The sequence below is a fragment of the Ascaphus truei genome, chromosome 10 (genome assembly GCF_040206685.1).
Source record: "Ascaphus truei isolate aAscTru1 chromosome 10, aAscTru1.hap1, whole genome shotgun sequence".
In the NCBI taxonomy this organism is placed as follows: domain Eukaryota; kingdom Metazoa; phylum Chordata; class Amphibia; order Anura; family Ascaphidae; genus Ascaphus; species Ascaphus truei.
The window spans coordinates 15191210-15215028 of record NC_134492.1 but is presented as its reverse complement, the minus strand read 5'-3'; the positions used below and the strand labels follow the sequence as shown (position 1 = coordinate 15215028).

Sequence of the window (23819 nt, the reverse complement as noted above, 5' to 3'; positions counted from 1 at the left end):
AACCAGTCTCCCTTGCATACCTCTGTGAGCGTCCACCTACAAGAACAATGAAAGGAAATAGGGGTGTAGTAGTGGCAAATAGGGATAGGTAAATAACAATAACTTTACCAGGGAATCAGTGAGTACTGAGCTGCAGGGAGGCCAACTATGAAATAGGCAGGATGTGACGTGGGTCAAAGGGGAAATAGGAGTAGGACTGCACCAAATAGCAAGGGGAGGAGGAGCAGCCCAACTCAGAGAGCAGAGAAAGAGGGTTGACAGGGCAACAGCAGAAACCAGGAAATGCTGGAACAGACAGGAACTAATAAAAAAACAAATGCGTAATGCTAGAGACCATATACAGAACAAGACAAAAATGATTTATATAAATGGATACTCTTAAGTCGAACCTGGATAATGTATTGTTTGTGAGGTATATCTTGAGAAAGCACTTATTTTAGCACGAAACGCGTTGGTAGGGCAACACCATTGCTACTTTTTGTCCCATGACCAATAATTAAATATTTTTCTATGGAAAACGCACTTTCCCTCTCATGACTTCTTTCTTAAGCTTGGATGCCCTCAGTTGTGCTCTGTTACTTCCTGCAATCCTTTGTATCCTGGAACAGACAGGAGACAGAATACCCGGAGATACACCACGTGGTCCATTTTGCAATAATAAAATATGGTATTCTGAAAGTTATCCCTGTTCTATTAGACATAAAAACATCAATCTTGCATTGCTAAATCTACAGGCCTTGCAACCGAATCAATCCAAAGAACCTTTGAGTTTAATACCCAACCAGTTTGCGCCATGTTGTTTTATCACTGCCTTTGATTGGGAGCGAATTGTAATTTCAAATTTGGTTTTCTCATAAATACCGCTGGTGCTTTGTCTGATAGGAAATCTTCTATGAGAATATTCCAATGTCGTGTGAGTATTCTCATGATCTGCAAAGCCTTTTTACTGAACGGAATGATAAAAATGGATGAAATTGCCTTTAAAGTCTTTCTTTTTCTAAGTATTGGCCAAAAGAGTTTCCCGATCTACATTTCCAGCTTTCTTTTAAGCAGCCTCCAATGTAACTGCATTGTATTCTCTTTCCCTAAATCTGTGTTCTAATATGTAGCAGCCTGTACTGAATAAACTTCATTCCTAGAACAGTTTCTCTAGGAATGTACACATACTTCTGAGACGGATCAGAAATCTATTATCACTCTGTGGTAGCAGTGGGTTTGTTCTGTATTGGTATATGTACATTGCATATTTACTCCTGGCCTCAAAAGTGAAAGATGGATCCTGACCTTCCTGTGACACTGCACTTGTGATTACTGGTATTTACACCTGTAAAAGCAACACAATGTATTCAGCAACATGGCTCAAGTTGTCTTGTAAGTGTTGTAACAAAGGAGGGAGAGAGGGAGTAGGGGGTAAGGCAGGGGAGCGCAAACTTTTTGTGCTGCGCCCCCCTGTCACTCTGCCCCCGGCTCTCGCGCCCCCCTGCCTACCTTCTTTCGCAGCAGATGACGCTGCTTGGGCGTGTGACGTCAGGTCACATGGTGCCGCGGCGTCCATTGACGCCGCGTTGCCATGGCGACGCAACACAGCCGGCGGAATCCCGGTAAGTAAATAGTTGCAGGGGCCTCACGCGATCCCCCGGCATTTAATTTAAATGCCTGGGGGAAGAGCGCGGGGCCTCTGCAACTGCCCGCGCCCCCCCAGCACAATCTCCCGCCCCCCCTGGGGGTCGCGCCCCCCACTTTGCGCACCGCTGGGGTAAGGTACCTTTTATTGGACCAAAAAGTAGTTGGTATGTTACAAGCTTTTGAACCTCTCATTGTCCTTCATCAGGTATGGCAGACATACAGAAACAAAATATTATATACAGTGTTTGTAAGAGGGATATCTGATATCAATGGAAGTGAGAATACAATATTAAAATACAATTCTTCTATCACAAAAACATGACACTTTATAAACTTAATGGCTAGCTCAAGGATACTTGTATTTCTGCATGAAAGACACCCTCCCACTGCCTTTAAGACTTCTAATGTATTGCACAACCCTAAAGTACCTTCAGGGAGTAAAGGGATTCAAAACACATTTTGTGCATCATATCTTTTCTGTGTGATCATTGTAAAGTAACTTTAATTCACTATGCCTTGGCATGATATAACATCCCCAGGGCTAGTAGCCGATGTGTCTGTATATAGAGAATAATACAGAAAATGTTTGCGTTATCTTCTGAAAACATTTCCACTAAGGAATCCCATAATTTTCTTCTGAAAAACTCACAAATGTAATTGGTTGAGATTGAAAAGAATATTAGCCCAAATATGTCAATTTGATAAAATTTTAGCACCACTATTCACAGGAAAAGTTTGATTAAGATTACAGCATCTGAATAGCTTGTTTAAAGCAGCAATACTACATTCCCCCCTTTTTTATTATTATTATTATTATCAGTAGTAGTAGTATTATATGTAATGCATGTGACAATATATTATTTTACATTCTTACCTAAACTGGAAATCGTTTGCTGCTCCTGTTCTAAATCTGTAAAAATCTTGATTGATTGCCTAACGAAATGGCCGCCTTCTAACTTTGTGCTGCAGTCTTTGAAATGCTGCAGCTGATATATAACATTGTATTACTACGTTTAACACGTTATTGTCACAGCTTACAGAATAATAGACAGTCTGCCATTTGGAACACAGCAACAGATCTGTTTGTGATACTTTGTTGCCAAAGGGCAGACCTCAAAAAGGTGCGTGTCAGAGCCTGTCTCAAAAGGGGAAGTGGATATGAATTTCTAAATGGTTGCTGTAGCAACCAAATGATGATCAGTACATTAAAAAAATGATTAAAATGGCATTAGGAGTTTAAAAAAATGCAGACTGTATTATCTAATATTACAGACCTGATTTATTTTTAAAAAACCAACATATAGCATTTTTCACATTTTGCTGGTTTAAGATTCTTCATTCAATGAAACAATGCTTTTCAGCGCAGTCTTTTTAGAGTTCTCTCTGCACCCCTGTGTTCGCTCTCACATTTCGGTATTCTGCTCGCACCATACACCCACATACTGTGTGTAAGTATCTCTCCTTTCCTCACTAGCGCCATAAACATGCCGACTGTTTGACTAACGGAAGTTTTTGCCTGTCAACTACAATTCCCTGTGCTCCACAGACTATGTCGACACCTTGTAAATATATGTTCATAATAAGAACTATGTTTACACAATGGCTTCAATACCCCAAAACAAAGTAACTATAACATCTACTGTAATCATTCTGATTTGAAGTGCAAACTGACGACACACAGTATCTTGTGCTCAATTACGACACAAAGAATAGGCATTGATGTATAAGGATAAAATCCTTATTGGCTAACCCAGGGGTGGGCAACTCAAGTCCTCAAGGACCACCAACAGGTCAGGTTTTCACCCTGAAAACCTGACCTGTTGGTAGTGCTTGAGGACTGGAGTTGCCCACCCCTCAGCTAGCCTGAACATCCCATGTAACTCAATATTTTACAGAAACTTGTCTCTTCTCAGATCTCAGTGGAAATACTGTTCTTGACAATGTTAACAGGAAATAGATTAAATCAAGCTTTGCAAAACACTGTGGGTTGTTTCCCAGCATATGTTCCTATAGAAAATGTTCATTCTTTCCGATTTTGGTAATAAGTTCAGAATATTTTTAGCACACATCCTCTCCTTTATTTGCTTCCATTTATTATTACATACAGTTAAAGAACAACTAGGGTGGTCCCTTGTTTTCAAAACCCCTTTTGCTGCTAGGAGAGCCTGTATCGTATTGCAAATCAATGTGGGCAGGCCTCTCTGGCAGCAAATGGTTAACTTATTGAGTGTGATATGCCACCTCAAAGTGCCTCCCAGAATTAACATGTGTTTCCTTCTCCTTTTCCCAATGCCGAGTAATAGGTGGAATGAACTGGCATATATGGTCCACCAGGGTCGAACAGACCTACAGGTAGTCCTCGCTATCCAACGTTTCACTTTACAATGAATGGCATATCCAACGCTTTACAATGCAACCCTATGGGCTGTTTTTCGACACCAGAATGCGTTATCCAACGCCTGGATGCGTTATCCGACGCTTACCGCCACTGATTAACATGGGACTCACTTTACAACGGTTTCACTATCCAACGCTACTTCCAGAACGGATTCCGTTGGATAACCAAGGACTGCCTGTATTTTGGCAGCTTTACTAATGTTTTTGCAGGATCAGAGGAACCTTTGTATCTGGATATTTTGTTTTGCGAAATGAGAACCCCTCTGAACCCAATTAGAGAAGAGGTCAGGGCTGTTTTAACTGTAGCTGCCCATTCTCAGAACTGTTCATGCTCAGTTAAGGGGCATTTTGATACATCCATGTTCAGGTGTCCTGTTTGAATGTGAAAATATATACCATCTTGAGTACTGAGTTGTAAACACACATTAAGATATGTGTAGGAGACTCACCTGTATAATGTATTTATGTGACCCTCACTGCTGGGCTCCTAGGGAGATTACATTGGTGTGTAGTATTTGGCTACTCAGCATAGTTTACCTGGATTCAGGCGGCTGGGTGATCGGGTACCAAGGGTGAAAATGATAGGTGCCAGGAACTTTTGTAGTACAACTCAATCCTGTTCGGGTCCCCAGGCACAAGGACACCTCACACACATATGACAACATTGTACGTTAGTTTATATACTCGTGGTTACTCATGACATGGTGCTGCCCTAAGTGCCCATTCAACACTAAAAGGCAGGTGCATTTATTTGGTTGCATTACTTGTATTTGACCGGGCCCCTTTGGGAGTAACATCCGTTGTATGCCGTCTACTAAGGGCCCTTACTGGGAACCTGGCCGGTTCTGTGCAGGTACCGACTATACTCCATTCCTGATAGGGAACTGCCACTTCCCTACTGATTAAGGAAAATACATATGTGGATCCGCCTGTACAACTGATCCACTGACACCCGGAAGCCTTCTGTATATGGCCCATTGTGTCGTGTCTGTCTCTCCATCTCTGGTACTTGCTTTTTTTTCGTTGGCCATCTAATTGGGATCCTTACTATAAGGGCACTGTCTCTATCTGTAACATAACAAACAAGGGGGGTCTGATCTCTTCTATTACTTCATGAAAATAATTCCTATCTACACTCCCTGAGGATCCTCTCCTCTTGTCCACCAGGAACCTATCTTCCATAACCTTCCTCCTATGCTATATACTAGTGATGTACCGAGTACTGGGTAATTACCCGGCACTTTTTTCGGTACCGAGAAATTACCCGGACCCGGCAGGCTGGGACCGGTGGCGGGTAAGAACCAGCGCTGGGTAATTTCCGTTCTGCTCCCTCTTACCTGCAGCCGGCGGCGAAGGGTAAGGAAGATCGCTGCGGAGGGTGAGGAGGATCACAGTGACATCGTGGGAACAGAGGTAGACATCCTGGTGAAGGCGGTGGCAGCAGAGGATGTCCTTGTTGAGCCGGCGCAGGAGCAGCAGAACACATCACAGCTGATGCCGGTGGGAGTCGGGGAACATGTGACCGGAGCAGGAGCGTTACTATTGGACAGCCGGGGAGGAGCTGGCTATAGAATAGTAACGCTCCTGCGTTAACATTATTGGACTTTAGTGGATAGGCTATGCCTTTGCATGTCATTATCACTAACTTCCGTTACAATGAACGATATGCTCTTTCCTCGAGAAAACATGACTTAATGTTGTGTTATTGCCCTTTGATGATACAGATGGGATGCTACAGATAGGTTAACGCCACATTAAGTGACTAAACAGAGCTTTGTGGAACTACACTATAATCATTGTATAGGTGGCAGAAATGTAACGTTAGGCCTCATCTTTTCATAGCAGGTCTCTCTCTGATAAGAAGAATCTGTCGCTAGACCAACTAATAGAAAACAAAAAAGCAAGATCACTGTTCTAATTGCACCCAGTAGCCTATAATGAATGTGAAGTGATGTCAATGGGTCAAAGTCATTTTAATTAGAACTATTTAAAAGAAGTGCATGAAAATAAGTGGGAACACAACCTAGGACATGTCCCATCTTGTGTTCCCATTTATATTCAAGTACTTATTTTAAATAGTTCTAATTAAAATTACTTTTACCCATTGACATCAGTTCACATTCATTATAGGATATTGGGTGGAATTAGAGCAGTGGTCTTGCTTCTTTGTAACATTATATATATATATATATATATATATATATATATATATATATATATATATATATATATATATATATATATATATATATATATATAGTTCCTGCTGTGCACCACCCTACTATACATATGTATATATACATTTTTGTATAAATATATATTTGACTTTAACCTATGCTGTAGCCAGGAAGTCTCTCAATTCAATGCTAGACTCACTAATCATTATTCCCAATCACTGGAACATTCAGGCTGTTTGCTGATACTCAGCATTGCTCAATCACTAGAATTGTGAAACTGAATGCGTGTACTTTACAAGAAAATGAAATCGCATGTCATGAAACATTTCTTCCCTTTGTGAATGATGAAGTCTATGATATGGATTACATGGTGTTCTTTTCTGATAAACTCCAGGATTAAGTTAGAAAGACCGGGGTTTGATCTTTTTTTTAATTTTTTTACGGAAAGTCATTTATCTTATTCAACTCTACTTAGGCATTAATATAATAACAACGCTAAGGTTGAGTGAGATATGCTTACAAATCGGACTACAGTAAGAAACTGTTTGGTGCTGCAATCTTTAAAGTCATAATTGTGGATTTCTTCTTTGCAGCTTTTAACACCTATACCGGCGGTTTCCCTATAGTTATATTGTGAAATTCTGTGGAACCCCAACCCTCTCTAACAGCACGTCTGAGATCAGATGCATTGTACAGAACCCCGACCCTCTCTAATAGTGCGTCTGAGATCAGATGCATTGTAAGGAACCCCAACCCTCTCTAATAGCACGTCTGAGATCACATGCATTGTAAATTCTTTTGTATTTGGTACAATTTACCAGTGACCTGAAATTTGCAGGGAGCTCTTACGGATATCTGGGGAAACCAAAGGTTTCCAAGGAACACCAGTTGAAAAACACTGACCTACTGCATACAATGCTTTGTAGTTTCCTATGGCACTGGGTGGGTTAAAGGGCTACTAAGTAATGCACAGTAGCTTTTACCACTTAATATCTGCCTTTCGATGACATGGACTATATTGTATGATGAGATAGCACACTTCAAGTAATGACCGTGTATGTCTGAAACTGGAATTGAAAATTGGTCTGTCGCATACAGTAAGTGATTTTATCTACTGGTCTGATTTAAGGTATATTCCCTCTTGAAAACTAAAAAGCTGAAAAAAATCACAGTTACAAAGGATTTCCATCTTATCATGTATCTATTTTTTTAACCATTTATCTCTGTTTTATAATGCAAAACCGAATCCACTGTTTGTTTATAGCTCAGTCAGTAACCGATAGTTCAGCTTGTGTTTGTACAGTCACTGCTGTACAGCTGGACCCTGATCACCAGGCAAAAAGAGGGACATCGGTATGACAGTGCCATCAGGAGGGAAGTGTTAACTCAGACAGAAGCAGGGCTTTTTTGTGACGGTACGTGCCGGTATGGCGAACCAGCACCTTTTCTTCTGAATACCTCTTACCTTCACTTCCTGCTCCTCCTCTTTTATTTGTACAGGCATACCCCGGTTTAAGGACACTCACTTTAAGTACACTCGCGAGTAAGTACATATCGCCCAATAGGCAAACGGCAGCTCACGCATGCGCCAGTCAGCACGTCCTGAACAGCAATACCGGCTCCCTAACTGTACCAAAGCTGTGCGCAAGCGGGGAGACTATAGAGCCTGTTACAAATAAGTTATTCACATCAGTTATACACGTATATGACGATTGCAGTACAGTACATCCATCGATAAGTGGGGAAAAGGTAGTGCTTCACTTTAAGTACATTTTCGCTTTACATACATGCTCCGGTCCCATTGCGTACGTTAATGTGGGGTATGCCTGTATGTCTTTATTGATATAGGGCCATTAATGTACATAGCGCTTCACAGAAGTAATACACGGGACAATCATATAAATAACAAATAATACAAATAACAGATCATGGGAATAAGTGCTTCAGTCATAAAAGTAACATTTCGAAAGAGGAGTCCCTGCTCCGAGGAGCTTACAATCTAATTGGTGGGGAGAACGTACAGAGACAGTAGGAGGGCGTTCAGGTAAGTGCGTCTGCAGGGGGCCAAGCTTTATGTAACGTGTATAGTATTAGCCGCGGTGCTACTCATATGCTTCTTTAAGCAAGTGTGTCTTAAGGTGGGCCTTAAAGGTGGATAGAGAGGGTGCTAGTCGGGTATTCAGGGGAAGGGCATTCCAGAGGTGTGGGGCAGTCAGTGAGAAAGGTTTAAGGCGGGAGAGGGCTTTAGATACAAAGGGTTGTAGAGAGAAGACATCCTTGAGCAGAACGCAAGAGTCGGGATGGTGCATAGCGAGAAATTAGGGCTGAGATGTAAGTAGGAGCAGAAGAGAGTAAAGGTTTAAAAGTGAGGAGAATTGAGTGTGGGATTTGATAGGAAGCCAGGAGAGTGATTTCAGCAGGGGAGACGCTGAGACAGATTTGGGAAAGAGTAGAGTGAGTCTGGCAGCAGCGTTTAGGATAGATTGTAGGGGAGACAGGTGAGAGCAATTCAATATAGAAGGGTAATGGGTGCTCCAACAGTCCTGGAATATAATCTTGTATTCATGAATAATAGATACAGATGTGGCTCAACTATGGAGTGGGTATACTACTAGGTGACTGAATCAAATCACTGAGACATAAATCTCCTGAAGGCAACAGAAAAAATTATGTTGTACTCACTTCGCTGCACCTCATTGGAGATAACTGTATAATAAAGTCCACAACTCACCAAATATTGTAGTAATGATGACGATCCATAAATTGAAGATAAGGCTTTCAAAAAGTCTTACCCACTCCTAGAGCCCACTGGATTTTTGGGGGCGTGTCCAGCCGCTGATCCAGTTCCAACGAGAGCAAAAAATATTCAAATAGATGCACAAAGCAACGCACTGCCCAGGGACACAGGTGTATAAAAATAGAAAAAATATATTTATTGTCTATCACACATGACATTCTAGGAGGGTTCACACCTCCTTGTTTGTCGTGTGTGATAGACAACAAATATATTTTTTCTATCTTTATACACCAGTGTCCCTGGGCAGTGCGTTGCTTTGTGCATTTATTTGCATATTTTTTGCTCTCATTGAGACAGGTGAGAGGCAGGGAGGCCGGACAGCAGGAGGTTACAGTAATCGAGACGAGAGAGAATGAGGGCCTGAGTCAGAGTTTTAACAGTCGAGTAACAGAGGAAAGGGCGTATCTTTGTAATATTGCGGTGGAAAAAGTGACAGGTTTTAGTTACGTTTTGAATGTGGGAGGAGAATGTGAGAGAGGAGTCGAGTGTGACCCCTAGGCAGCGTGCTTGGGTTACTGGGTGAATGATGGTACTTCCAACACTAATGTGGAAGGAGGTAGTAGGGCCAGGTTTGGGAGGAAGTATGAGGAGCTCTGTTTTTGCCATGTTAAGCTTCAGTTGGTTGATGGCCATCCAGGATGATGTTCCAGAGAGACATTCAGAAACTTTGGTCTGTACAGCAGGTGTAAAGTCAGGGTCACCTTCTCATTGTGATGCACCGTTGCCATGACAACGCGGCGTCAAATGACACCACGGCGTCACATGGCAACACGTTGCCATGACAATCACACGGTGCCGCATTGCAATGACAACGCAACGCCATGCGGAGCAAGAGAAGGTAAAAGGCCCCGCTTTTTCCCTGGGTACCGAATCTATTTTTTTTACAAAAAAAATAAGCACTGGACAGAAGTAGTATCTACATCAACACAGAACTAATCCAGTCATTTTCAAAGGAGTAGTTGGCTGGTTTCAGATATGTCAAACTTTTAGTACCATAATCCGTGAGATTTTGGGGTACTGGACCAAACAAATGTAATTCCCAATGAGACACTACATGTATTGAAGTCTATGAGATCACTGAAGCTAGAAATCAGTGAGACTGACTCCAAATCAGACTCATATAAAATCACGGAGAGTTCACATATCTGTGCTTTTGATTGTAGTTTTGCCTGTAAACATTTTGGGGGTTTTGTATGTGGCTCTGGTTCTGCCAACATTTCTTTGGTTTTGGTTCTGAATTATTTAGTGGGAATATAGATATAAAAAGAAATAAATATATTAATTAAAGAACACAGAGGAATTTAATTGATATTTATAAAGTATACTCATAAATATTCATTAACTAAAAAAAAAAGCTATTCCACTAATTAATACTTCAGAAATATATTTATAGTTTTTAATCTTAATTTAAAAAAATAAACAAGTTCATAAAAATAAAAGGGGTTAATATATAGAAGGGGTGTATATAGAAACACACATAAGGGGTACACACTCACACACACACAGTGAACTATATATATATACATATATACGTCATATACATCTGCTATATATAGTATATTGCAGTATATATCTATATGTATGTACATACGGACACTAACATTGTTTATATCATACATTTATTTTAATTATGTATGTATTCTTCTCCTGACTAGCTTGCCTCTCATCCACCTTTTTTCACATTCCTTCCAGGCAAGCTCAGCCAAAATGAGTGTCAGTCTTATACCCTAACATCTGTTTCTTCTGTTTGAGACAATGTATTGTTTCATGCTCACTAACAAACCATTCAGAAACTGGACATGCGATTCTAAACGGTGTGGTTTCTTTTTGTAATGATGGATAGATTGAAGCCATCTTAAATGTGACCCAGAAAATGCACGTGTCTTGTGGCTAAGAGGTACGATAATGATGCTCTCAAGAGGTTCCCTATCTATAAACTCCTAACTGAAATATCCTGCCATGAGAAAAAAGAATAGTATCTAACAATGCTATTAAGTCATCTAAACACACACACATCACTGTATTGTTATATTTCTTGAGTGTACGTGACCCGCCCACTCTCTTCTGTATCCTTTGGTCTCTGCTCGGTTTTTGTTACCATCAGATAAGATCCAACATCCAAATAATAAAAACGTTAGAAGGTTTCTATTTTTACTCTCCTGTTCCCTTCCAAGTCACTGAAGAAAGGAAACGGGGAAGGGCGGGGGGTATAATGAGCGAGCAGACAAGCTGTCCATGTTTGAAGCACATCGTCTGCTCTCCTCATCCCCCCCAAAAAAGGAACTACAATCCCTCTCATTATAACAGAAGGTGCTGTATTTTTATTCAGTCGCTTGATGGTAAAACATTGAAACAGCTTAAGTCTGCAATCACAGAATTGTTGCAATCCAAAAATGTTTGCAATGTGCTATGAGGGTTGATATTACAAGGGGTTAAAGCAGTGGTCACGCTGAGATGTGGCTCTGAGGTACATAAATGATAATGTACGCAGCGCTCTACATAGAATTGTTCGCCACGTGGAGTCCATAGCCCCCCCTCCTCTCTCCCCCCAACGAAAAACTAAATTTGATGCCTTATTATGCACAGAGAGTAACCTCTCTAACGTCACAAGAGGAGCAGACACTAGGATCCCAACCAGGGTGGCACGCTTCAAAGCCAGTGTAATAATTCCACAGTATACAGTACACGCAGAAGCGGCCACTTGGCCACCCAAGTCAAGGGGGGGGGGGGGGGGGACGCACCCGTTTTGGATTATATAAAGTTACCCCCCTAAACCACTCCTACAGTCCACATTGCCATCCAAAAGTTTTCTCTTTGTTAAGAAGAATGAGTAAATGGCACCTCTCTCCTCTCATGTTCTTAGGGCATAACTTTCCATTACTGGATATTAAATACTGTTTTTCATATTTTAACCTCTTTAGTGCCAGATGTACTGTTGCAAACCCCTCTGGCACTGAAGGAATTAAATGTGCTCTCTGTATTCAAGCACATTACTCCTATTTTTATATACCAATGATTAAGTACATTAGGTAGGTGTGTGTGTGTATATATAATATATATAAACACACCTACCTAATGTACTTAATCATTGGTATATAAAAATAGCAATGATATATATATGCAAATGGATATATATATATAGCAAAATATTTATAGTGAATTTGCCTGTTTCTTCCTCCAATTGGGAAAACATTGTTAAGGACCCCATTACAATCAGATGGTTCCTATTAGGGGGCCTTTAAAGGGTTGTTTCAGCCAGTCAGTCTCATCAAGCCACTAAAAACCCCACCAAACTCTCCCCTGTTATAAAGCAAAAACGATTCCATGGGTGAGCTCTATTTCTTGGCTGATGAAAGCAGACGAAATCCCTCTGCCTGTGCTCATATTGCTTTTTCTCTTCATTTTCCAGCTCCGTGTCATTGTTTTCAGTGAGTGGGAAAGGAATACAGGGGGGGGAAAAAAACACACACACACACACACACACACACACACACACACACACACACACACACACACACACACACACACACACACACACACACACACACACACACACACACACACACACACACACACACACACACACACACACACACACACACACACACACACACACACACACACACACACACACACACACACACACACTGTATAGAATGATGGGGAAAGGGATCATGCAGCAGGGAACATTGCCTGCCCTAGAGGCTCCAGTTTCAGACAATAAACTAGTACATTATCTTAACCACTTCCTAACCAGCTCTGCAAGCCTTGTGCTCTGGCACTGGAGAGGTTAACAAGAGTTTGGAAATGAATGTGGTTTCCTTACCTTGAAAGTGTGTGTGGCTGCCTGGCTCTTGTAGGTTTGCAGTATGTACATGTAGCTCTGTGCCTGAGAGTGCCTGTGAGTGGGATGGTCCTACATTCTTACTTGATCAGCCAGATGCTGACACTGACTTTCTTAAGGAGTATGAGAGATTTGCTTTCTGCAAAACTTGCTTTTTTTCTGCTGCCTGCAGCCCCCTTCCTTAACCCCCCCCCATCTCACTGGTTTATTTAGAAAACCGCTTGGAACAGATACAACAAGCATCTTAAAATAGTTAATTGTTACTCCCCCTCAACCTTATAAAATATTAATCTTCAGTTTGCTTTCTTTGATCTGAACAAGAAAGAAGATTAAATAAAATCTTGGCTTGGTTATTGCAATGACTTCTCTCAGCAGCACCAGACTAAGAATATTCTTGCAAAGCATATAACCATCTCAGCAACCTCACTTTTTGTTTTTACCCTATTACTTAAATATCTGTACCCCATATTCCCCTAGAAAGAGGTACATGTCTTTGTATGTGAAATTCTCCGTAAAATGGAAGTTTAAAAGTTCTTGACAACAAAGAGAGGAAGTTCCCAGCACTCATGCAGGGGGATATGTATGAAAAATCTCAAAGCTACAAAAGTTAGTAAGAAAGTATATTTACTATATAAATCAGATCAATGTCTGCAGCACAGCTAGTGCAAAGACACACATAAAGCTGGCGATCAACATGAGTGAACAAAAATATAAACAGTATAACAACGTATACCTATCCTCAATGGGGATGAACAAATAGGGGGTGCTGAGTGAACAAAGAATAAGTACAGAGAGTATGGGGATTCCACAGAAAAAATGGGAAACAGAAGGTGTAGGAGCAATAAAAATAACTAAATAAGGGGGGCAACGTTTCGTGGAATAAACCTCGTCTTCTGGCCCATTCACACAGAACAAATAATAATAATAATATGTTCTTGTATAGCGATGCTAGTTTTACGTAGCACTTTACAGAGAGATTTTGCAGGCACAGGTCCCTGCCCCGTGGAGCTTACAATCTATGTTTTTGGTGCCTGAGGCACAGGGAGATAAAGTAACTTGCCCAAGGTCACAAGGAGCCGACACCGGGAATCGGGAATTGAACCAGGTTCCCCTGCTTCAAACTCTCAGTGCCAGTCAGTGTCTACTCACTGAGCCACTCTCTCTCCCTGCCAGTGGTACGCCCCTGTTACTCCTGAGTACAAAGGCTCCAAGCAGGTACTGTATGCAGGCACAGAATGGGAACGTTCGCCATCTAACGGAGTCGTTGCTGGAGTCGGTTTCGGTAAGAAAAAAACAAGCCTCTACTTACCGAAACTGGCTGGAACAAGGACCCTTGTACGATATATCTCTTTTCTATGACTGAAGCCGTCCTAAGAGGATCTGAAAATAATGTACGTGATCTGGTTATGGGCACATGATCACAGATGTACCGTCAACTAGTAAAGGGAAAAGGGGAAATGCCGCCTAAAAATAAAAACGACTCTGACCAAGGTTACTAAGAAATAACAATAACACGCATGGCATTTTTAAAGATTGAAATAATATTAAGTTCCACTTAGAGGCTTTGAAAATAGTTTTCCTATAGAAATGACCTTTTGCTCTGCTGACTTTGGTGCATTTTCAGCAAAGCGAGAAGATGGCCTCAACATTACCAGCCAGCTTCCGCCTGACAATTACACCCAATGAAACTGGTACAGGCGTATTTCTATATGCTTCAAATAAACACCATTAGAAACCTGCATTAGAGAACCACAAGGAAAATGTGAAACATGTTCTCTGTCTTTTTCTAAAGCCCCAATTTGTGTTATTCTTACATTAACACCTATTTTTGTAGTACTAATACTAGGTTGTAAATTCTTGGAGTATCTATTACTGATATATTTACAGGTCACGAAGGGTGGGTCCCCGTGTTTGTCCTTTCTTCCATGTAGTAACATAGGAGGGAGAGGGAGTAGGGGGTATGATACCTTTTATTGGAGCAACAAGTAGTTGATATGTAACAAGCTTTCGAACCTCTCAGGGTCCTTCATCAGGTATACCTGACCCTGAGAGGTTCCAAAGCTTGTAATATATCAACTACTTGTTGCTCCAATAAAAGTTATCATACACCCCCTAATGCCCTCTCCCTCCTTTGATATATATACAGGCTCCTCTAGCAACACAGCAGTTAAAAATGTATTAGTATAGTTGTATCTTCAGGTCTAATAGACTCACGGGTTTGTGAATGATGAATTCCGTGTATTTTCTGCTGTCTCCAGCTGTTTCCACTAATCCATATTGCTGATTGGGATTGATTATTTTCTCATTAGTATCTACAGTAGTTCATGGTGTTGCTGAGCCTATAAAGCTGATGTGCACAAATTAGTACGAACAAGTATCTATTACAGACTTTTCACACTTCTCTTTTTCAAAGAGCGGAACTGTTACACCAAATCAAAGCTGCTCTGTGGTTTATGGTATGTGAAATGACAATGAAACAAAGCACACATTTCCTTTGTTGTTCCACTTCGATAGACATCATGTGTGCACAAGAAAGGTTACCACAATCACGCCCCAACAATTTAAAGGAGCAATCAAAGCCATCGATTTCCCTCCCCCCCCCCCCCCCCCAGAGGATTGAAGCAGAGGGTCTCCAGAGCTAAACCTCGTTAATTTCAGCTTTGGAGACCCCCTGCTTCCAGAGATACTTACCTCCGATGGGGGTGCCGGTATCCCTTTGCTTTTTAAAGCTCACGTGTGATGTGGGCCAATAGGAAGCCGCACTGATGATGTCACAGCTTCCTATTGGCCCACTTTGCTTTTTAAAGTTCACGTGTGATGTGGGCCAATAGGAAGCCGCACCGATGATGTCACAGCTTCCTATTGGCCCACCTTGGTTTTGAAAAGCATCTATTATGTGATCCCTGGTAGCCGAGCAGTGCAACTACTGGCACCTACTACGGAGGTAAGTAAGTTCAGAAGCAGGGGGCCCCGGGGCTGAAATGAACAGGTGTTCAGGTCTGGAGACCCTCTGCTTCAATACAATGGGGGGGGGGGGGGAACAAAACAAAAAACTTTGCATAAAAAAGTTACTGGCTTGGCTTGCCTCTTTAACAATGAACAGAAGTTTGGATGGATATGTGCTGAGTATTCTACTGTTCCTAATCACTTCGGAGAAACAAATATGTAGATGAACCATCATATGTACTAGCAAGAGATGTTTTTGTACAATCAATTAGCTAAATACATTTTTGCCTAAACTATTTCGGTAATATTGTAATTAATTTAATGTTTGTCTTTTCAAATCATCATTAAAAGAACCAAGTTGTGGCTCTAAGACCCCCGGTGATCTACAAAGTAGTGGGTCAGAAACTCCAGCTTGCACTTGTGCCTACTTAAAAAGTACCTACCTGTATTGTAATATTGTAATTCTGTAACCAGGATTTGTTGAAGAACTCCTGTGTGTTGGGAGAAATCCAGCTGTTCTCTACGTATAAAAAAACACCCTGGCAGGATTCATTATTTGAACATAAGTTGACCATGGACTTCTGCTTGTCTAAATATGTATTTATTCTTTGCAACCCAAGAATTTATTCAGGCCCTAAAGTGTCATATTATTCACCAACAAGAGTAGTCTGTAGACTGAGTCGTATTGTGAAATCTGGAACATTTTATACTGCTCAATTGTGCAGCGTGTATTATATATCACTCCATCCAGGCCCTTTCAGCCCTTCTAGCAGAATATACATACAGAGTATGGAAAAATCGGATATGTTAAGGCAGACACCAGTTGTTCTGAATTAGTATACAAAATGAAACATCCCTTCTGGTGGTTGGGTCTGCAATGCCTTACACTGGGGGGGAAATAGAACAAGAACACGCTGACATTTGTTCAGGCTTATTCTTAATACAGATATCACATTTCAAATACAAAATATGAAACCATTATTATTCCACATTTTTATCTGGCTGAGAGCAAATATAGTTGACTAAAGAATGGTCTTCAGTTTCTATAGTAAAATGATTGAAAGCCTTTTTTTAAATGTATTTGAGCAAGACACAGGAAAACAAAACACTTTAGCATTCATATTCCATGTGTAACCCTCCCTGCCCGGCTCCAGGGGAGTTTACATCAGATGTCTCTTATCTTGGCGTGCTCAGAGTTGATTTCCATGTCAGGGTGTTGGATCCGTGCAGACTGTGCATTGTTAATGCAATGATGGGCGATAGAAACTTTATTCATACAAACAGCCTCTTTATTAATCACCATGAATAAAGTCTCAATTACACAGTGTACTTCACTTTGTGAATAGTATCATTCCTGCTCTCTGCATGTGCTGTCTGTATCCTCTTCCCTGTCGACCCGCTAGGAAGGTGCTGAGGCCTGACTACCTCCTGTTACCTAAAGGATCCCTCTGTTCCTCTGTTCTATAGCGTCGATAGTGCTCCATCTCCTTTAGGCCCCTGTCGGGCCTTGTACTACTCTCTTTGTTTGTGCTTGCATCGCCGTCTCGGGTACTGAATGCCATCATGTGGCCTTTTTGGGTGAGAGTCAGCTATGGACCATCCAATGGGGCTGGTCCAACTATGTTTCGGGGCTAAAGCCTGTGGAGCCCTCTCTGGGCATAGACTGCTTCTCTATGAACCTTTAGAGTAGTGTGGAGTCATTCCTGTGAACGCTATCTAACCAGGGCACTGTCCCTAACTAGAAAACAATAAAGGGAATCCTTAGCCCATCTTAGACGTATCTACAGTATAAACCTATAAAGACTATTCACAGTGAGATCCCTCCTCTTCAACTCGTCCAGGGAGCTGACCTGCTAAAAGCCTCTCCCTTCTCTCTTTCTCTCTCTATATACACACATACACACATACATACACACATATATATATATATATATATATAGTGGTCGACAAATCACCAAAAAATTTACTCGCCGAACACAAAAATCTACTCGCCGAACACAAAAATCTACTCGCCACCTAGTACCACACGTGTGCTGCTTGGGCCAATAGGAGCCAATAGGAGCTCGCCATGATGTTAAATCCACTCGCCCGGGGCGTGCAAATGTATAGGTTTGTCGAACACTGTATATATATATATATATATATATATATATATATATATTGCGCAATATAGACAATCATTAACTGTTGATTCCAAGAGCCCATATAGGCTTTATAAGGTGTATGGCAAGTCCAACACCTTATTACCCTGATGACCCGTATGCTGAGACGTATTACGTCATCACGTTCCCACAAGCGGCTTGTGTATCGAGACACTAGCCTGTTCCAATTGTGGTTGTGGTTAAACTGGATATAGCAGCCTTGACAAAGCAGTACAAGCGAAACGTACGTCGGCGATTGATGACGTCATTACGTCAGAGGGGCGGGACATGCGCTTGCGGTCGGAGCGCTTCCTATCCCCAGTAGCCTTAGATATGGGGCTCTGCTATTGCAGCAACGTTTATTGAGTTTTTTAAATACCAGGCTGATATATGTGAGCACCAGGCATGCTGCTGAAGGCGCCCAGCCATATTTCAAGAGGTATGCCTGTACATGATGGACAAATGAACCCCGTGACTTACACACGTTTCATGTAAACAGGCACTGCTTGTGCACTGTTATAGCAACCACTGATTCTGTTCCTACACTGTCTGGATGTATATATGACCATATGCTTTATACAAACGGGCATTACCCATGCACTGTTCAGCAGCTGTTAACCCCATTTTTCCACACTGTTTGGGGCATACATGTTCACATGTTTCATGTAAACAGGCACTACTTGTGTACTGTTATAGCAGGTACTGATTTAGCTCGTTACACTGTCTGATATATACATGATACTCTAGGGTCCCTATCCCTGATCTCAACATGTAAACAGACATTACCTGTGTACTGTTATAGGAATCACTGATATTACTATGACTTATTGCATTGTGTGACATAGGGCTACGAAGATGCTCACTGTGATCATCCACCTGTGAAAGCATCCGCTCATACCCCTGCTGAGGGTTTACCCAACACCTCCTATCACAGACTGTAGGGGTGTTATCAGGACTCTAGGCTACTGCATATGCAATCAGTGCGAATCCAGGCAGCAAACTACCATTCACACACGTTACCTTATGCTCTGGATCATCACGTTAACAGGCACTACGTGTGTACTGCTTTGATAACTACTGACACGCACTGATTCAGGTGATATAGGGCTATGCAGGTGTCCACTGTATATACTTAACCTTGGCACCTATTTGTCCATATCCCTATTTGGGGCTACATAAATATCACCTAGCATATATTGCGGTGGTATCTATGGGACCTTTTGCCCTAGCATTACCTCAGTAGGTTGGACAGTTCAGTGACTATTACTTTGGTTCATTTGTCCTATTTTAATTCGCTGTATACTGGCTCTTAAGAGTACTATACTTGACCCACAGCGTTCCCCCATTATTTTATTGTTCTGAGTCACGACTCAAATAAATTTATACATATTTTATTGTTCACCCATCCCCCCCAACAACACATAGATTTTAGGTACACCAGGCTATATATACATAGTGGATGAGTGCTCTCCTTGGGGCTCTTTTTCTTTTGTTTTTTCCATATCCTAGTATTCCCCTGATAGTAGCACCTCCACCCAGTCATTTCCAGCTAGCAGTAGCGAGGGTTCCCCTTCCTCTCCCCCCTTCCCCTCAGTTCGATATCGAGACACTAGCCTGTTCCAATTGTGGTTGTGGTTAAACTGGATATAACTAAGTACTATTTGTTGCAATCCATCCCATTGCCTCTCTGGTATCCTGGAGGTTCAAATATCAGGAACATTTGTTTCTACACTGCCTCTGGAGTTCCGAAGTGATGATTCCTGACTGTGGCATGAGATGTTTCAGATGAGTACCATCTCATATGAGATTGACTGACTCTAAATGCTTTAATCCTAGCTACACTTGTGAGTGTTCTATTATATAATCCTATTTTTGACAATACATTTTGCACAGATTTACGGTATGTGGCACGCGCCTCTCTTCTCTTTTTTATGTTAGATATATATATATATATATATATATATATATATATATATACGGGCCTCGACAAATGCACTTGCCCGCTCGCCTGGGGCGAGTGCATTTTATCCACTGGCAAGGTATTTCAGCGGAGAGGTGTTTCGGTGGGGTGCTGCGGCACAGTTATAGAACACAAAAGTGTAGAGCAGCAAAATATTTTGGGGAGGAAGAGGGTACTTTTACAGGAGCACAGATATATTTTTTAATTATCACTATTATGTTCACACTCACAATTTTTTTTTGTTTGATTAACAGATTTACTTGCAAATTAAGGGCACAGCCATGGGCTCCAGTTTTGTGCCAAGCTATGCAAATCTCCTTATGGGAATGTGGGAGGATCTATCCATCTGGTCCCAGCATGAGTTCGGTGTAAACCTGGTGCTCTGGAAATGTTATATAGTTGATGCGTTTTTTGTTTGGGAAGGTGATCACAGCACTTTATTATTATTTATTGATTATTTTAATAATAATGATTTCAATTAAAAATGTACACACAAATTTAGTAAATCACATTTAGAATTCCTGGACCTATTGATATATATTGAGAACAAAGGTATATGTAATAAAACCTATCATAAACCAGTCAGTTGTTCTAATTATATTGAAGCCGATAGCAACCATTTTCCTAAATGGTTGAAAAATATACCTTACGGTGAGTTACGTGGGATTAGACGTAATTGTAGCAATATAAATGTGTTTGAAGAACAGGCTGAGGCCACAATTAAGAAATTTAAGGACAAACATTATAAGGATCCAATTCTCAAAGAAGCCTATGTTAAGGCAAAAAAATTTGATAGACAAGAATTACTAACCTTTTAAAATAAAAAGGATTCTGATTCCAAATTGTGTGATGGACCCTATGTGTTCCATTCATAACTCAATATAATGTCTTGGCTCCAAAGATCCGAAAGGTGATCAACAAGCACTGGCATCTGGTCTTAAAAGATCCGATTTTGCAAACTCATTTACCTTCAAATCCTGAAATTATTTTCACCAAGGCAGACAGTCTTAATAAAAAAGTGGCCCCTATTTGTTTGAAAAACACTAGGAGTGTATCATGAACTCACACATTTCTGGATGCCAAAGGCTTCCACAAATGTTTGAGATGCAAAATGTGTAAACTAAATGTGCATGAACCTAAACAGGTCAAGAGTTTCTCTTCAACTAAAACTAAGATTCAATATACCATTAATAACTTTATAAACTGTGATTCAATTAATGTAGTTTATTTAATCCAATGTCCCTGTAACAAACAATATATAGGTAGAACGAGAAAATTAAAATTTGCTGAGTATATCACGAACATACAAAAGGGATTGCTACAGCATAATCTTTCAAAACACTTCAAAGAACGTCACAATCAAAATCCTATGGGGATAATCTGTGTAGGAATAGAAAAACTTTCCCCAAATTGGAGAGGAGGTGACACTATCAATGATATTTCTAGATTAGAAACTAGGTGGATACACACGATGAAAACCCTTATTCCTCATGGATTTAACATTGAAATAGATCTGGGTGCCTTTGTAATTGATTAATGTGACTTATATATTCCTCTAATTTGGTGCCAATACTTATACTAGTTATATTGGGCTCTTTTTATAATTATCATATTACATACATTCCCCATATGATAACATTTTTCGTGTTTGAGCTGTAAAATGACTTAGCGGTTTTCCATTTGTATATCCTTACTATGGGTTACTGTCCTTTTCACTATTTGTTATTATTTTTTATGTGCACATATCAGAGATTATTTTATCTTTGTTTATGTTTATATATTTCTATTATATTAAATTGTAATACTTTTATGGTTATGTGTATAATAATGTTTATATACTTGTGTTTTTGTATTTTTATATTTCTCTTTATTGTGTTGGGCTACATATGGTTGATTGATCATCAGGACTATCTATGATTTACAGGTGTCCTGAGTTCAGTCAACCAATGGCGATGCACGTGTGTATATATGTTATGCCCACATACAATGCTTCATTACCCCTGCTAAAGTTCCAACGCTAGGAACGAAACGCGTAGGGCTAATAGATTGTGCTTAAACCTGTCAGTGCATCTATTTGTTACTACTGCCCCCATATCGTTGACTAAAGAGAAGGAGAATAGAACGGTGGAACCTAAATAGTACGATCACGGACTGATTCCCATACCATCTCCTGACGTCACAAGAAGGGATTTGGAGCACCTATCGCAGGATCCTATTACTGGAGCAACAGCCCCGCAGACAGACGCTTCAGAGCTGAGAGGGAGACGCCGATCTGCCTTTCGATTGCTTGTGCGGTGGCATACATCCACACTGTCCGTTTTACCTGCTACATTGTAAGTAGCCAATTTTCTAGTTTCGCATATATTTTACCTTTTAGTACTTCACTATTGTGGCCTTTCTTTATTATCTCTCTGTTGCTGTCTCGGATATCATCCATCGAGACACTGTTTATTTGTTACACATTCAATATTGGTTTATCTATTTGCGGAAACTGTTCCATTTGTTCTATATACTATATATATATATATATATATATATATACAGGCCTCGACAAATGCACCCTCCCGCTCACCTGGGGCGAGTTCATTTTACCCACTGGCGAGGTGTTTCGGCGGGGTGCTGTGATGGCGTGGTGCAGCGTCTACCAGCATTTTCCTCCTGTCAGCCTTACACTACCTGCATTCTCCTCCAACTGCATTGAAAATGGCCACGCCGTGTCAAGGAGATGAGGAGGCAGCCTTGGAGCAGATGCGGTACTGTGTAGCGCAAGGAGGCAGCTAAGGGCAAGCGGGCAGTCCTATTCAGTTGTGCGTGCGCAGCACGAGTAGATGCAGAGGGACTCCCTGACCATGCCACACGGAGTGCGCATTCCAGAGCTCCGTCTGCCTCACTCCACAGGATGCAGTTGAATGGGAAGCATTGTCCCGCTGCCACTCTGCAGATCCGAAGTGGGAGGCCAGACAACTTTCCACGGCCCCCGCAGCCCCGCAGGATGAGAGGCTTGGAGCGTGAAGGTCCCACGCCACATATGATGGGAACCAGACCCGCACGGCGACGCGCATGTGCAGGATTCCAGAAATAGACTGCAACATCATGATCAGCCGACTGGGCCATACAGGACTCTCTGCTCTACAGGTGGACCCCCTCCCTTCCCAAAGAATGGCCCCTTCCCAATGAACACAGTCACCCACCAGTCAGTCACCCACCCACCATGTCAGTCAAGTCACCCACCCAGTCAGTCAAGTCACCCACCCACCCAGTCAAGTAACCCACCCAGTCAAGTGACCCACCCACCCAGTCAGTCAAGTCCCCCAAGTCAGTCACCCAACCACCCAGTCAGTCAGTCACCCAACCACCCAGTCAGTCACCCACCCAGTCAGTCAGTCACTCACACACACACACACACACACACACACAGTCACTCACACACAGTCACTCACACACACATACTGTCACACTCACACACAGAGACTCACAAACAAACATGAGGAATTCCCAGTTAGTATAAATATAGAAGTGCAAATACACAGGGGTGTGTGCCGCACACGCGCGTTCTAAGTGAAACTTCTTTGCGTTTTGTCACTTAAATTGTGTTTTGATTTTTAATTAAAAACATCCCTATCACAAATACAATTTTGGTGACAAAACAGTGGCAAACGACAAAGAAGTTTCACTTAAAATGTGCGTGCATTAAAGATTCTAGGATGCAATATTTACATCAAAGCTACATGGGAAGTGCACTGAATATTCTATGACACACAGAATATGAACTTGTAGGTACACTTCACACTTGTAGATAATTTTGACGGGTATACTCAAAAATGAAAACTATTGAAAGTTTATTTGCAAAGTTAGGCTGCGGACATGGTGCCGCAGCCCGTGCCAGACGCGCGGAGGCTGAGGGAAAGCGGGTGCTTTCCCTGGCCATAAT

General features: G+C 41.4%; 1 protein-coding gene across 7 annotated transcripts in view; it reads right to left on the bottom strand.

Annotated features, from left to right (window-relative positions):
• The window catches only part of KANK4 (KN motif and ankyrin repeat domains 4), a 114993-nt gene that overhangs the window by 65642 nt on the left and 25532 nt on the right, over positions 1-23819 (bottom strand). The window contains exon 1 of one of the 7 annotated variants that reach the window (XM_075615955.1): positions 15056-15217. The exons of 4 other annotated variants lie outside the window; for them this stretch is intronic. Coding sequence is in view for 1 of the 3 variants with exons in the window: in XM_075615945.1 (XP_075472060.1) it covers positions 12824-12874 (51 nt within the window). In the remaining 2 variants the exon portion in view is untranslated. Of the gene's footprint in view, positions 1-12823; positions 12971-14150; positions 14194-15055; positions 15218-23819 lie in introns of those variants that run through there. 2 more of the 7 variants (XM_075615956.1, XM_075615945.1) reach the window with 2 other exon arrangements.